Source organism: Trichechus manatus, unplaced genomic scaffold, assembly GCF_000243295.1.
Source record: "Trichechus manatus latirostris isolate Lorelei unplaced genomic scaffold, TriManLat1.0 scaffold00176, whole genome shotgun sequence".
In the NCBI taxonomy this organism is placed as follows: domain Eukaryota; kingdom Metazoa; phylum Chordata; class Mammalia; order Sirenia; family Trichechidae; genus Trichechus; species Trichechus manatus.
In genome coordinates, this window is record NW_004444112.1 from 5,037,343 (window position 1) to 5,048,606 (window position 11,264).

Genomic DNA, 11,264 nt, shown 5'->3' on the forward strand with positions numbered 1-11,264 from the left:
CACATGTTACTACTACTGACCTGGAATAGTACTTTGAATATCAGGGATTATGATTCTTTCCTATATCTCTTGCAAATATTTTCTGTCAGTCCCTCATTTGTCTATTGACTTTATGATGTTTTCCACCAGATAAGTTTCTATAGCCTAATGTCAGCTCCTGGTTTATACGTAATACTTATAAAAGTCAAACCAAGGTCATAAAAACTGTAAGTTTTTCTCATACTTACATTTAGATCTTTAATTTGTGTAACAGATAAGGTAACAGATCTGTTTTTTCAGAAAACCAAGTGTCCCAACACCATATGATCAATTGATCCTTTCCTGACTGTAATGAAAAACCTTTCATCACATTGTTGTTGTTCTTAGACGCTGTCAAATTGGTTCCGACTCATAGCGACCCCATGTACTACAGTGTCAGTGAAGTGAAGTTACTCATCAGCAATGCTACATGTCCTTATATCCATACGGAGGGAGCAGCCAGCATATTACCCTATACATCATAGAATCTTTCAATTCTGTGTATGTTTATCTTCTCTACCCACTCAGAGAGCAAGCAACCCTCCACCTACTTCAAAATCTGTCTTAGTCTTGATCTACTGGTTGATTTTTCTTGCAGCTGAATAGGACTGTTCATAAGGAACCCTCCTGACCCCTCCTCCATACTTTAATGGCTGCCATTTATTTAGACTAACACTTTATTTATGCCAAAGTTTGTATGCTGAACCTCTGACATGGATTATCTAACATATTCTTCAAAACCAGCATTTCAAGTGGGAAAGTAACATGAATATATATTTTTATTTTTTAAAAGATTAATCTGGCTACAGTGTTAAAAATGCACTTGAGAGGAGCAAGAAGAAAAATGGCTGCAACATGACTGCAGAAATCCAATTGAGATGGTCATGTCTTGGAGTACAACAATAGGACATGAGTTGGAAAAAAAGTGGATGGATTTCAGAGGTATTTAGAAGACTGAATCTATGGGACTTTCTGGTGTGGGGGTGAGGAAGAGGGAATAGTTGAGGATGACTCTCCAGTATGAATTCGGTGATGATGAGCAAGATGTACACTCTGCCTGAATGCTTTCCCACACTCTTTACATTCATAGGGCCTTTCTCCTGTATGGATTCTTTTATGCAGAGTAAGATGGGCAATCTGGCTGAAGGCTTTGCTACATTCTGTACACTCGTAAGGTTTCTCTCCTGTATGAATTCTCTGATGGAGTGTAAGGGATTTACGATGGCTAAAAGCTTTCCCACAGACATTACATTCATAAGGTTTCTCACCAGTATGGCATCTTTGATGACAAATAAGGGACGCCCTCTGTCTGAATGCCTTTCCACATTCAACACATTCATATGGTCTTTTGCCAGTGTGGAGTCTCTGATGTTGAACAAGATAGGAGCCATCGCTAAAAGCCTTCCCACATTCACTACATTCATAAGGCTTCTCACCAGTGTGGATTCTCTGGTGTTGAACAAGGTGCGCAATCTGACTGAAGGCCTTACCACATTCTTTACACTCATAGGGTTTCTCTCCAGTGTGTATTTTCTGATGTTGAGCAAGGTGTGCATTCTGGCTGAAGGTCTTCCTGCATTCCTTACATTCATAAGGCTTCTCGCCAGTATGAATTCTCTGATGATGAGCAAGGTGTGTGCTCTGCCGGAAAGCTTTCCCACATTCTTTACACTCATAGGGTTTCTCTCCGGTATGGACTCTTTGATGTAGAGTAAGTGAACCCCGATGGCTAAAGGCTTTCTCACAAATCTTACACTCATAAGGTTTCTCTCCTGTATGAATTCTCTGATGTACAGTCAGGGATGAACCATGGCTAAAGGCCTTCCCACACATGTTACATTTGTAAGGTCTCTCTCCAGTATGAATTCTCTTATGTTGAATAAGTCCTATGTGATCGGTGAAAGCCTTCCCACAATCAATGCAATCAAACGGTTTCTCCCCAGTATGATAATATCTCCGATGACGTATAAGGGAAGCATTCTGTCTGAAGGCTTTCCTACAGTCAAGACATTCATAGGGTCTTTTCCCAGTGTGAATCCTTCGATGATGAGCTAAGGATGAGCAGTCACTAAAAGCCTTCCCACATTCAATACATTCATACGGTTTTTCCCCAGTGTGAACTCTCTGATGTTGAGCAAGATGTGCAAGCTGGCTGAAAGATTTATTACACTGCTTGCACTGATAAGGTTTTTCTCCAGTATGAACTCTCTGATGTTGACTAAGATGAGCATTCTGGCTGAAGGCTTTCCCACATTCAGCACATTCAAAGGGTTTTTCTCCTGTGTGTACTCTCTGATGTTGAGCAAGGTGGGCACTCTGGCTAAAGGCTTTCCCACATTCAATACATTCATAGGGTTTCTCTCCAGTATGAATTCTTTGATGGAGTGTAAGGGTTGAGATTTTGGTAAAAGTTTTCTCACAGTCATTACATTTCAAAAGTTTCTTTTCTCCAGAGATTTGCTTGTGTTGTTTTAGAACTGAATGTTTTTTTAAGCTTTTATTTTCTGTGTCACAATTACATATTCTCTCTTCCATAGGAACAACTTGTTTTATATAAGATATTGTATCCAGATGAAAAACTGTCCCAGATTTGTTAGAGTTGTCCCTTTCCTCAATACGGGTATCTATATGAGTGATTGTCTCCCGCCTAAAACATGTCTTCTGACTTACCGGCTCCCTCTCAAACTGGTTTTCACATTTCCAGTTTTCTCTGAATATGGAACATTCAAGGCCACAGCTTCTAAGTTTTTCCATTAGCATTTCCTGAGATAATTTTTCTTCATAAATGTCCTGCTTTGGAAATAACTCCTTGGTCACCCACACATACTCCAAGTCTGAAAAATATTAATAAAGCAAATGTCTCCTTTATTAAATGCTAGAAGAATGGAAAATTCCAAAACGAAAAAACATTCATTGAATTTAAAGTTACTGAAGCCCATAAGAAGTACATATTTTTGACAGCTCCTAGCTAAGGTTAAGTAATCCAACCATCCTCGGGATCCCACCATCCGGAATTCCTGGAATAAATTCTCTTTGGCCAAGAAATATTATTTCAATTTGACCTTTTAGTTCAGATTTTTCACAAATGTTCATAATTGAGATTGGTCCGTAGTTCCCTTTTTTTGATATTATTTTGGCAAATTTTACTATCAAATGTTATAATAAATAAGATTTATTAAACAAAAAAATTTCAAGCCCTCTTTTATTTCTTTGTCTTGGAACATTTTGAATAGCATTGGTGACATTTTTTCTCAAATGTTTTACAGAATTTATTTGTGAAACTACATGAGGCTGCTACTTCTTTTCTTGAGGGAGGCAATATAACCTATGCAAAATAAACAAAAAAATCCACTAAACTAAAAAAAAAACTAACAACAAAATAAAAACCCTTGTCTGAAAAATATGAATGCCTTCTGGAGAAAGCTAGGTTTTTTTTTTTTTTTTGAAGTAAAATACATATTCACCACCTGTCTGTCGGTTGTCATAACGTAGCATGAATGTTGCCATGGTGCTGGAAGCTACGCCACTGGTATTTCAAAAATCAGCAGGGTCACCCACTGAAAACTGAGTTATAATTACAGAGAAGGAAGCAAAATGTGAGAAGGAACATACAGAGGATGGTATTTGGGGAAGCCCGTGTAGGAGAGGCCTCAATTTTCTCCCCAGGCCCTGGGGATTTGAAAGGTATTTTCTCACAAATATCTGAGAAAAGAAACATCTGGAGACTAGTTTCCCCATCTCTAGTTATTCTGCACTCACCTGGGCACAGGCCTCTTGTCATCTGTCTGTTCACCTCCCAGGGCTCTTTCCCTTGTTCCAATAAGGAAATCACATCTGGTTTAGAAATGCAAAGACCTGTATACAAAGAAAGATATGAAAACTGACCATGATGTGAGTATCCCAGAACTATGACCCACTCCTCATGGTCTTAAGAGAGAAGGGCAATGCAGGAAAATGCTGATTAAGGAAGTGTTATAGATTAAATTGTGTCCTCCAAAAATACACGTTGTAAATCCTAACCTCTATCGTGTTAGGCTATTGTGTTGCTGTGATGCTGGAAGCTATGCCTGTGGTTATATTCCTATTTGGGAATAGGTTTTCTTTGTTATGTTAATGAGATAGTATTAGTGTATGGGGTCTTAAGTCAATCTCTTTTGAAATATAAAAGAGATTAAACAAGCAAGCCAGCAAGTAGAGATGAGGGACGTTAAATGCCACGCCACACGGAAATCTCCAAGAAACCAGGAAAACAGAAGCTGAAGAGAAAAGGACCTTCCCTAAGAGCTAACAGAAGCAGAAAGCCTTCTGCTACAACTGGCACCCTGAATTCGGACTTCTGGTCTCACAAACTGTGAGAAAATAAATTTATGTTTGTTAAGGCCATCCACTTGTGGTATTTCTGTTATCACAGCACTAGGTTGCTAAGGCAGGCAGGAAAGACTTCTGAGTTACAGGAAAGCAGAAGGAGAAAAATACTCTTACCCAGAGAGACCAGGTTCCTATAGTTCTCCAACATGACCTTCCTGTACAAATTCCTCTGAGCAAGGTTCAGCGATTCCCACTCTTCTTGGGAGAAGTCTATGGCCACATCCGTGAAAGTCACTAACTCCTGAAATGACAGACATGCTGTTGTCAGTAGGTGCCGTTGAGTCAGTTCCAACTCATAGTGACCCCATGTGTAAGAGAATGAAATACTGCCTGTTCCTGCACCATCCTCACAATTGTTACTGTGTTTGAGCCCATTATGGCAGCCACTGTGTGAATCCATCTCATTAAAGGTCTTCCTCTTTTTTGCTCTCTACCAACAGTAATGTGATAGATTGCTTTTATATGGCCTTTCTCGCCATGGTCTTGTAACTCCCACCAAATATTGGGTGGGACTATGCAAATAAGTCCCCCACATGTCCGTCAGTTTGTTGTATTGTGGTGGCTACTGTGTTGCCGTGATGCTGGAAGCTATGCCACTGGAATATCAAATACCAGCAGGGACACCATGGTAGACAGGTTTCAGCTGAGCTTCCAGACTAAGGCAGACTAGGAAGAACGGCTTGGCTGTGGTCTACTTCTCAAAAAATTGGCCAGTGAAAAACTTATGAATAGCATCAGAACGCTGATATAGTGCCATAAGATGAACCTCTCAGGTTGGAAGTCACTCAAAATCAACTGGGGAAGAACTGCCTCCTCAAAGTTGAGCCAACTTTAATGACATGGATGGAGTCAAGCTTTTGGAACCTTCACTTGCTGATGTGGCATGACTCAAAAATGACAAGAAACAGCTGCAAGCATCCGTTAATAATAAGAACATAGAATGTATGAAGCATGAATCTAGGAAAACTCGAAATCATCAAAAATGAAATGCAATGCATAAACATTGATATCCTAGGCATTAGTGAGCTGAAATGGACTGGTATTGTCCATTTCGATTTGGACAATCATATGGTATACTGTGCCAGGAATGACAAACTGAAGAGGAATGGTGTTGCATTCATTGTCAAAAAGAATATTTCAAGATCTATACTGAAGTACAATGCTGTCAGTGATAGGATAATATCCACATGCCTACAAGGAAGACCAGCTAATACGACTACTACTCAAATTTATGCACCAACCTCTAAGACCAAAGGTGAAGAAATTGAAGATTTTTACCAACTTTTGCAGTCTGAAATTGATCAAACATGCAATCAAGATGCATTGATAATCACTGGTGATTGGAATGCAAAAGTTGGTGATAGAAACGATGCTGGAGATCACATGATAGAATTTGTCAAGACTAGCAGCTTCTTCATTGCAAATACCATTTTTCACCAACATAAATGATGACTATACATGTGGGCCTCGCCAGACGGAATACACAGGAATCAAACTGAATACATCCGTGGAAAGAGAAAATGGAAAAAAAGCTCAATATCATCAGTCAGAACAAGACCAGGGGTCGACTTCAGAAAAGACCATCAACTGCTCATATGCAAGTTTAAGTTAAAGCTGAAGAAAATTAGAACAAGTCCATGAGAGCCAAAGTACGACCTTGAGTATATTCCACCTGAATTTAGAGACCATCTCAAGAATAGATTTGACTCATTAAACACTAATGACCGAAGACCAGACAAGTTATGGGATGACATCAAGGACCATCATACATGAAGAAAGAGGTTGTTAAAAAGACAGCAAAGAAAGAAAAGACCAAAATGGATGTCAGAAGACACTCTGAAACTTGCTCTTGAACATAGAGTCGCTAAAGTGAAAGGAAGAAATGATGAAGTAAAAGAGCTGAACAGAAGATATCAAGTGGCAACTGGAGAAGACAAAGTAAAATATTATAATGAAATGTGCAAAGACCTAGAAATAGAAAACCAAAGGGGAAGAACACGTTTGGAATTTCACAAGCTGAAGGAACTGAAGAGAAAATTCAAGCCTCGAATTATGATACTGAAGGATTCCACAGGGAAAATATTAAACGATGCAGGAAGTACCAAAAGAAGATGGAAGGAACACACTGAGTCACTGTAGCAAAAAGAATTGGTTGATGTTCAACCGTTTCAAGAGGTAGCATATGATCAAGAACCAAGGGTACTGAAGGAAGAAGTCCAAGCTGAACTGAAGGCATTGGTGAGAAACAAGGCTCTAGGAACTGAAAGAATACCATTTGAGATGTTTCAAAAAATGGATGCAGTGAAATACGGAAATTATCAAACAATATCATTAATATCACACGCAGGTAAAATTTTGCTGAAGATCATTCAAAAGAGGTTGCAGCAGTACATCGACAGGGAACTGCCAGAAATTCAAGTCAGATTCAGAGGAGGACATCAAATGAGGGGTATCATTGCTGATGACAGATGGATCTTGACTGAAAGCAGAGAATACCAGGAAGATGTTTACCTGTGTTTTACTGACTATGCAAAGGCATTTGACTGTGTGGATCATAACAAATTATGGATAACATTGCAAAAAATGGGAATTTCAGAACGCTTGACTGTCCTCATGTGGAAACTGTACACAGACCAAGAGGCAGTCACTCGAACAAAACATGAGGATACTGCATGGTTAAAAATCAGGAAAGGTGTGTGTCAAGGTTGTATCCTTTCACCATACTTATTCAATCTGTATATGCTAAGCAAATAATCTGAGAAGCTGAACTATATGAAGAAAAATGAATTGATGCCTTTGAATTATAGTGTTAGTGAAGATATTGAATACTCCATAAACTGACAGAAGAATGAACAAATCTGTCTTGGAGGAAGTACAGCCAGAATGCTCCTTATAAGCAAGGATGGTGAAATTCGTCTTACATACTTTGGACATGTTATCAGCAGGGACCAGTTCCTGAAGGACATTATGCTTGGTAGAGAGTCAGGAAAAAAGAGGAAGGCCTTCAACGAGATGAACTGACCCAGGGGCTGCAACAATGGGCTCAAGCATAAAAATTGTGAGGATGGCGCAGAACTGGGCAGTGTTTCCTTCTGTTGTATACGGGGTCGCTATGAGTTGGAACTGACTTGATGACGCCTAACAACATGCAAACAACATGCTTGTAGCACTCCAAGGGGATTGGATAGCTTTCTAATAATGCAAATAAGGTGCAAGTCACCCTTGTGGGGATGGGACCATGCAAATAAGGTGTATGGAATCTTAATAAGGAGATTGCTCAGTTTTGCCATCCTGCTAGGCTTAAATTGAGCCATCCCAGAGGTGGAAACGGGGGACCTCACTACCACCAAGAAGAGATGGGAGCCAAGCACATCATTTGGACCCAGGGTCCCTGTGCATAGAACCTCCTAGACCCAGAAGACAGAGAGAACTGTAACACTGGAGACAGCACAAGATGGTGAAAAGGGGAAGCAGAGAAACAGCAGCAGAACCAGAAGACCGGCGCCAAGACAGCACATCAGGCTTCCCAGTCCATGGATCTAGGCTTGCCAACCCATTGAGCGAGAGATCTGAGTGTCTTAAGGTAAGAGGCTTTCTGGTGGAGAGAGGTGTCTCTGGGTACTTATTGTCGGAGTTAGGCTTGCTGACCCACAGAGCGAGAGAGCTGAGCACCTTTGGGCTGAGGCTTCCTGGCAGAGTGGGGTACCTTTGAGCATTTATTGGAGGAGCTAAAGAGCTATATAACACTTGTATGAGCAGCACAGAGGCCAGGCTGGCCCAAGAGGCCTGAGGGCCGAGGGCCAGTGAGAGACCTGCCTGTAACACGGCCGAGAAGCTGTCCAGAACAAAAAACTGTATCCTGAGTCATTCTGATCCTGACTTGTAACCTGTTACTTCCCTAATAAACCCCATAATCATGAGTATTGTCTGTGAGTTGTGTGTGGCCACTGCAATGAATTATCAAACCCAGCAGAGAAGTAGTGCTGTGGGAAGGATGGCTGGTGTCAAAATTGGTAAAAAGATTGGAGAGAGGAGGTATGTCTGACGGCCACTTCATAGGAATCAGCCTTGGGCTGTTGATCTTGATTCTCTCTCCTACCCCTTGTGAAGTTAGACAAGGAGGTGAGACGACCCCACCGTGCCACCATTTTTACACCAAGCATGATGTCCTTCTCAAAGGACTGGTGTTTCCTGACAACATGTCCAAGGTACGTGAGACAAAGTCTCACCATCCTCGCTTCTAAGGAGCATTCTGGTTGTACTTCTTCCAAGATGGATTTGTTTGTTCTTCTGGCAGTCCATGGTATACAGGTACATTTGGGAGATAGTGCGGGTTCAGTTCCAGACCACCTCAACAAACTGAATATCACAATAAAGTGAGTCACATTAATTTTTTGGTTTCCCAGTGCATATAAGTTATGTTTACACTATACTGTAGTCTATTAAGTGTGCAATAACATTTTGTCTAAAAAGCAATGTACTTACCTTAATTAAAAAATACTTTAGTGCTAAAAAATGCTAACCATCATCTGAGCCTTCAGTGGGTCACAATCTTATTGCTGATGGAGGGTCTTCCCTCAATGCTGATGGCTGCTCACTGATCAGGGTGGTGGCTGCTGAAGACTGGGGTGGCTGTGGCAATTTCTTAAAATAAGACAACAATGAAGTTTACCACATCGAATGACTCTTCCTTTCAGGAAAGATTTCTCTGTAGCATGTGATGCTGTTTGATAGCATTTTACCAACGGTAGAACTTCTTTCAAAATTGGAGTCAATCCTCTCAAACCCTGGCACTGTTTTATCAATGAAGTTTATGTAATATTCTAAATTCTTTATCATTTCAACAATGTTTACAGCATCTTCACCAGGAGTACATTCCATCTCAAGAAACCCCTTTCTTTGTTCATCCATAAGAACGAACTCCTCATCCGTTAAAGTTTTATCATGAGATTGCAGCAATTCAGTCACATCTTCAGGTTCCACTTCTAATTCTAGTTCTCTTGCTATTTCTACCATATCTGCAGTTACTTTCTGCACTTAAGTCTTAAACCCCTCAAAGTCATCCATGAGGGTTAGAATCAACTTCTTACAAACTCTGGTTAATGTTAACATTTTGATCTCCTGCCATGAATCATGAATGTTCTTAATGGCATCTAGAATGGTGAATCCTTTCCAAAATGTTTCCCACTTACTTTGCCCAAATTCAGCAGAGAAATCACTATCTATGGCAGCTATAGCCTTATGAAAATAATTTCTTAAACAATAAAATTTGAAAGTCAAAATTACTCCCTGATCCATGGGCTGCAGAATGGATGTTGTATTAGCAGGCATGAGAACATTTATCTCCTTGTACATCTCTATCAGAGCTCTTCGGTGACCATATGCATTGTCAGTGAGTAGTAATAGTTTAAAAGGAATCTTCTTTTCTGTGCAGTAGGTCTCAACAGGGGGCTTAAAATATTCAATAAACCATGTTGTAAACAGATGTGCTGCCATCCAGGCTTTGTTGTTCCACTGGTAGAGCATAGGCAGAGTAGATTTAGCATAATTCTTAAGGGCCCTAGGATTTTCAAAACGGTAAATGACCACTGGCTTCAACTTAAAGTCACCAGCTGCATTAGCCCCTAACAAGAGAGTCAGCCTGTCTTTTGAAGCTTTGAAGCCAGGCATTGACTTTTCCTATCTAGCTATGAAAGTCCTAGATGGCAGATTCTTCCAAAATAAAGCTGTTCTGTCTACACTGAAAATTTGTTGTTTACTGTAACCACCTTCGTCATTATCCTAGCTAGATCTTCTGGATAACTTGTTGTAGCTTCTATATTGCACTTACTGCTTCACCTTGCACTTTTATGTTATGTAGACGCCTTCTTTCCTTATAACTCATGAACCAACTTCTGCTAGCTTCAAACTTTTCTTCTGCAGCTTCCTCATCTCTCTCAGCCTTCAAAGAACTGAAGAGAGTTAGGGCCTTGCTCTGGATTAGACTTTGGCTTAAGGGAATGTTGTGGCTAATTTGATCATCTATCCAGACCACTAAAACTGTCTCCATATCAGCAATAAGGCTGTTTCACTTTCTCATCATTCGTGTGTTCATGCGATGGAGCAGCACTTTTAATTCCCTGCAAGAACATATCCTTTGCATTCAAAACTTGGCTGTTTGGCACAAGAGGCGTAGCTTTCAACCTGTCTTAGCTTTTGACATGCATTCCTCACTAAACTTAATCATTTCTAGCTTTTGAAGTGAGAGGTGTGCCACTTTTCCTTTCATTTGAACACTCAGAAGCCACTGTAGGGCTATTAATTGGTTTAATTTCAACACTGTTGTGTCTCTTGGAATATGGAGGCCCAAGGAGAGAGAGAGAGACGGAGGTATGGCTGGTCAGTGGAGAAGTTAGAACACATATTTATTGATTAAGTTAGCTGTTTTATATGGGCGTAGTTCGTGGCTCCTCAAAACAATTACATTAGTGTCCAGGCATGGACCAGTAACTTGAAATTTGTCTCTGAAATTGGAGGGTGCCAACAGACCAAAGAAACAGGCACGCAACTCCAGTGTGGCAGCAGGACCACAGCAGATCTCCACATCCCACAGTGGGAGGGCAGAGGTTTTACAGTGGTGGTGGACAATAGTGGCTCCATGCCAGGGGCTTACATAAGAATGTAAACTGTACTGAAGTAATAGACCACATGGGGGTACATACGTTTGGCCTCACAAAGCCTGTTTCCCCTTCAATTAGTAACATCAAAAATCATTGATCACAGACCACCATAACAGATATAATAATAACAAAAATTTTGAAATATTGTGAGAATTACCAAAATGTGACACAGAGACAAAAACAAGCAAGCACATGCTGTTGGAGAAATGGCATCGACAG

The 11,264-nt window shown here is 40.4% G+C and overlaps 1 protein-coding gene across 3 annotated transcripts in view; it reads right to left on the minus strand.

Moving 5' to 3' along the window:
• LOC105756816 (zinc finger protein 470) overlaps positions 1 to 11,264 on the minus strand; it is a 97,797-nt gene that overhangs the window by 32,289 nt on the left and 54,244 nt on the right. The window contains exons 1-5 of one of the 3 annotated variants that reach the window (XM_023741279.1): positions 4,501 to 4,549; positions 3,778 to 3,873; positions 2,095 to 2,852; positions 1,371 to 1,839; positions 735 to 1,118 (exon numbers count right to left, since the gene is read on the minus strand). In XM_023741279.1, the coding sequence (XP_023597047.1) occupies positions 979 to 1,118; positions 1,371 to 1,839; positions 2,095 to 2,852; positions 3,778 to 3,873; positions 4,501 to 4,534 (1,497 nt within the window). In that variant the 5' untranslated portion in view covers positions 4,535 to 4,549 and the 3' untranslated portion in view covers positions 735 to 978. Of the gene's footprint in view, positions 1 to 734; positions 2,853 to 3,777; positions 3,874 to 4,500 lie in introns of those variants that run through there. The other 2 variants (XM_023741278.1, XM_012558596.2) reach the window with 2 other exon arrangements.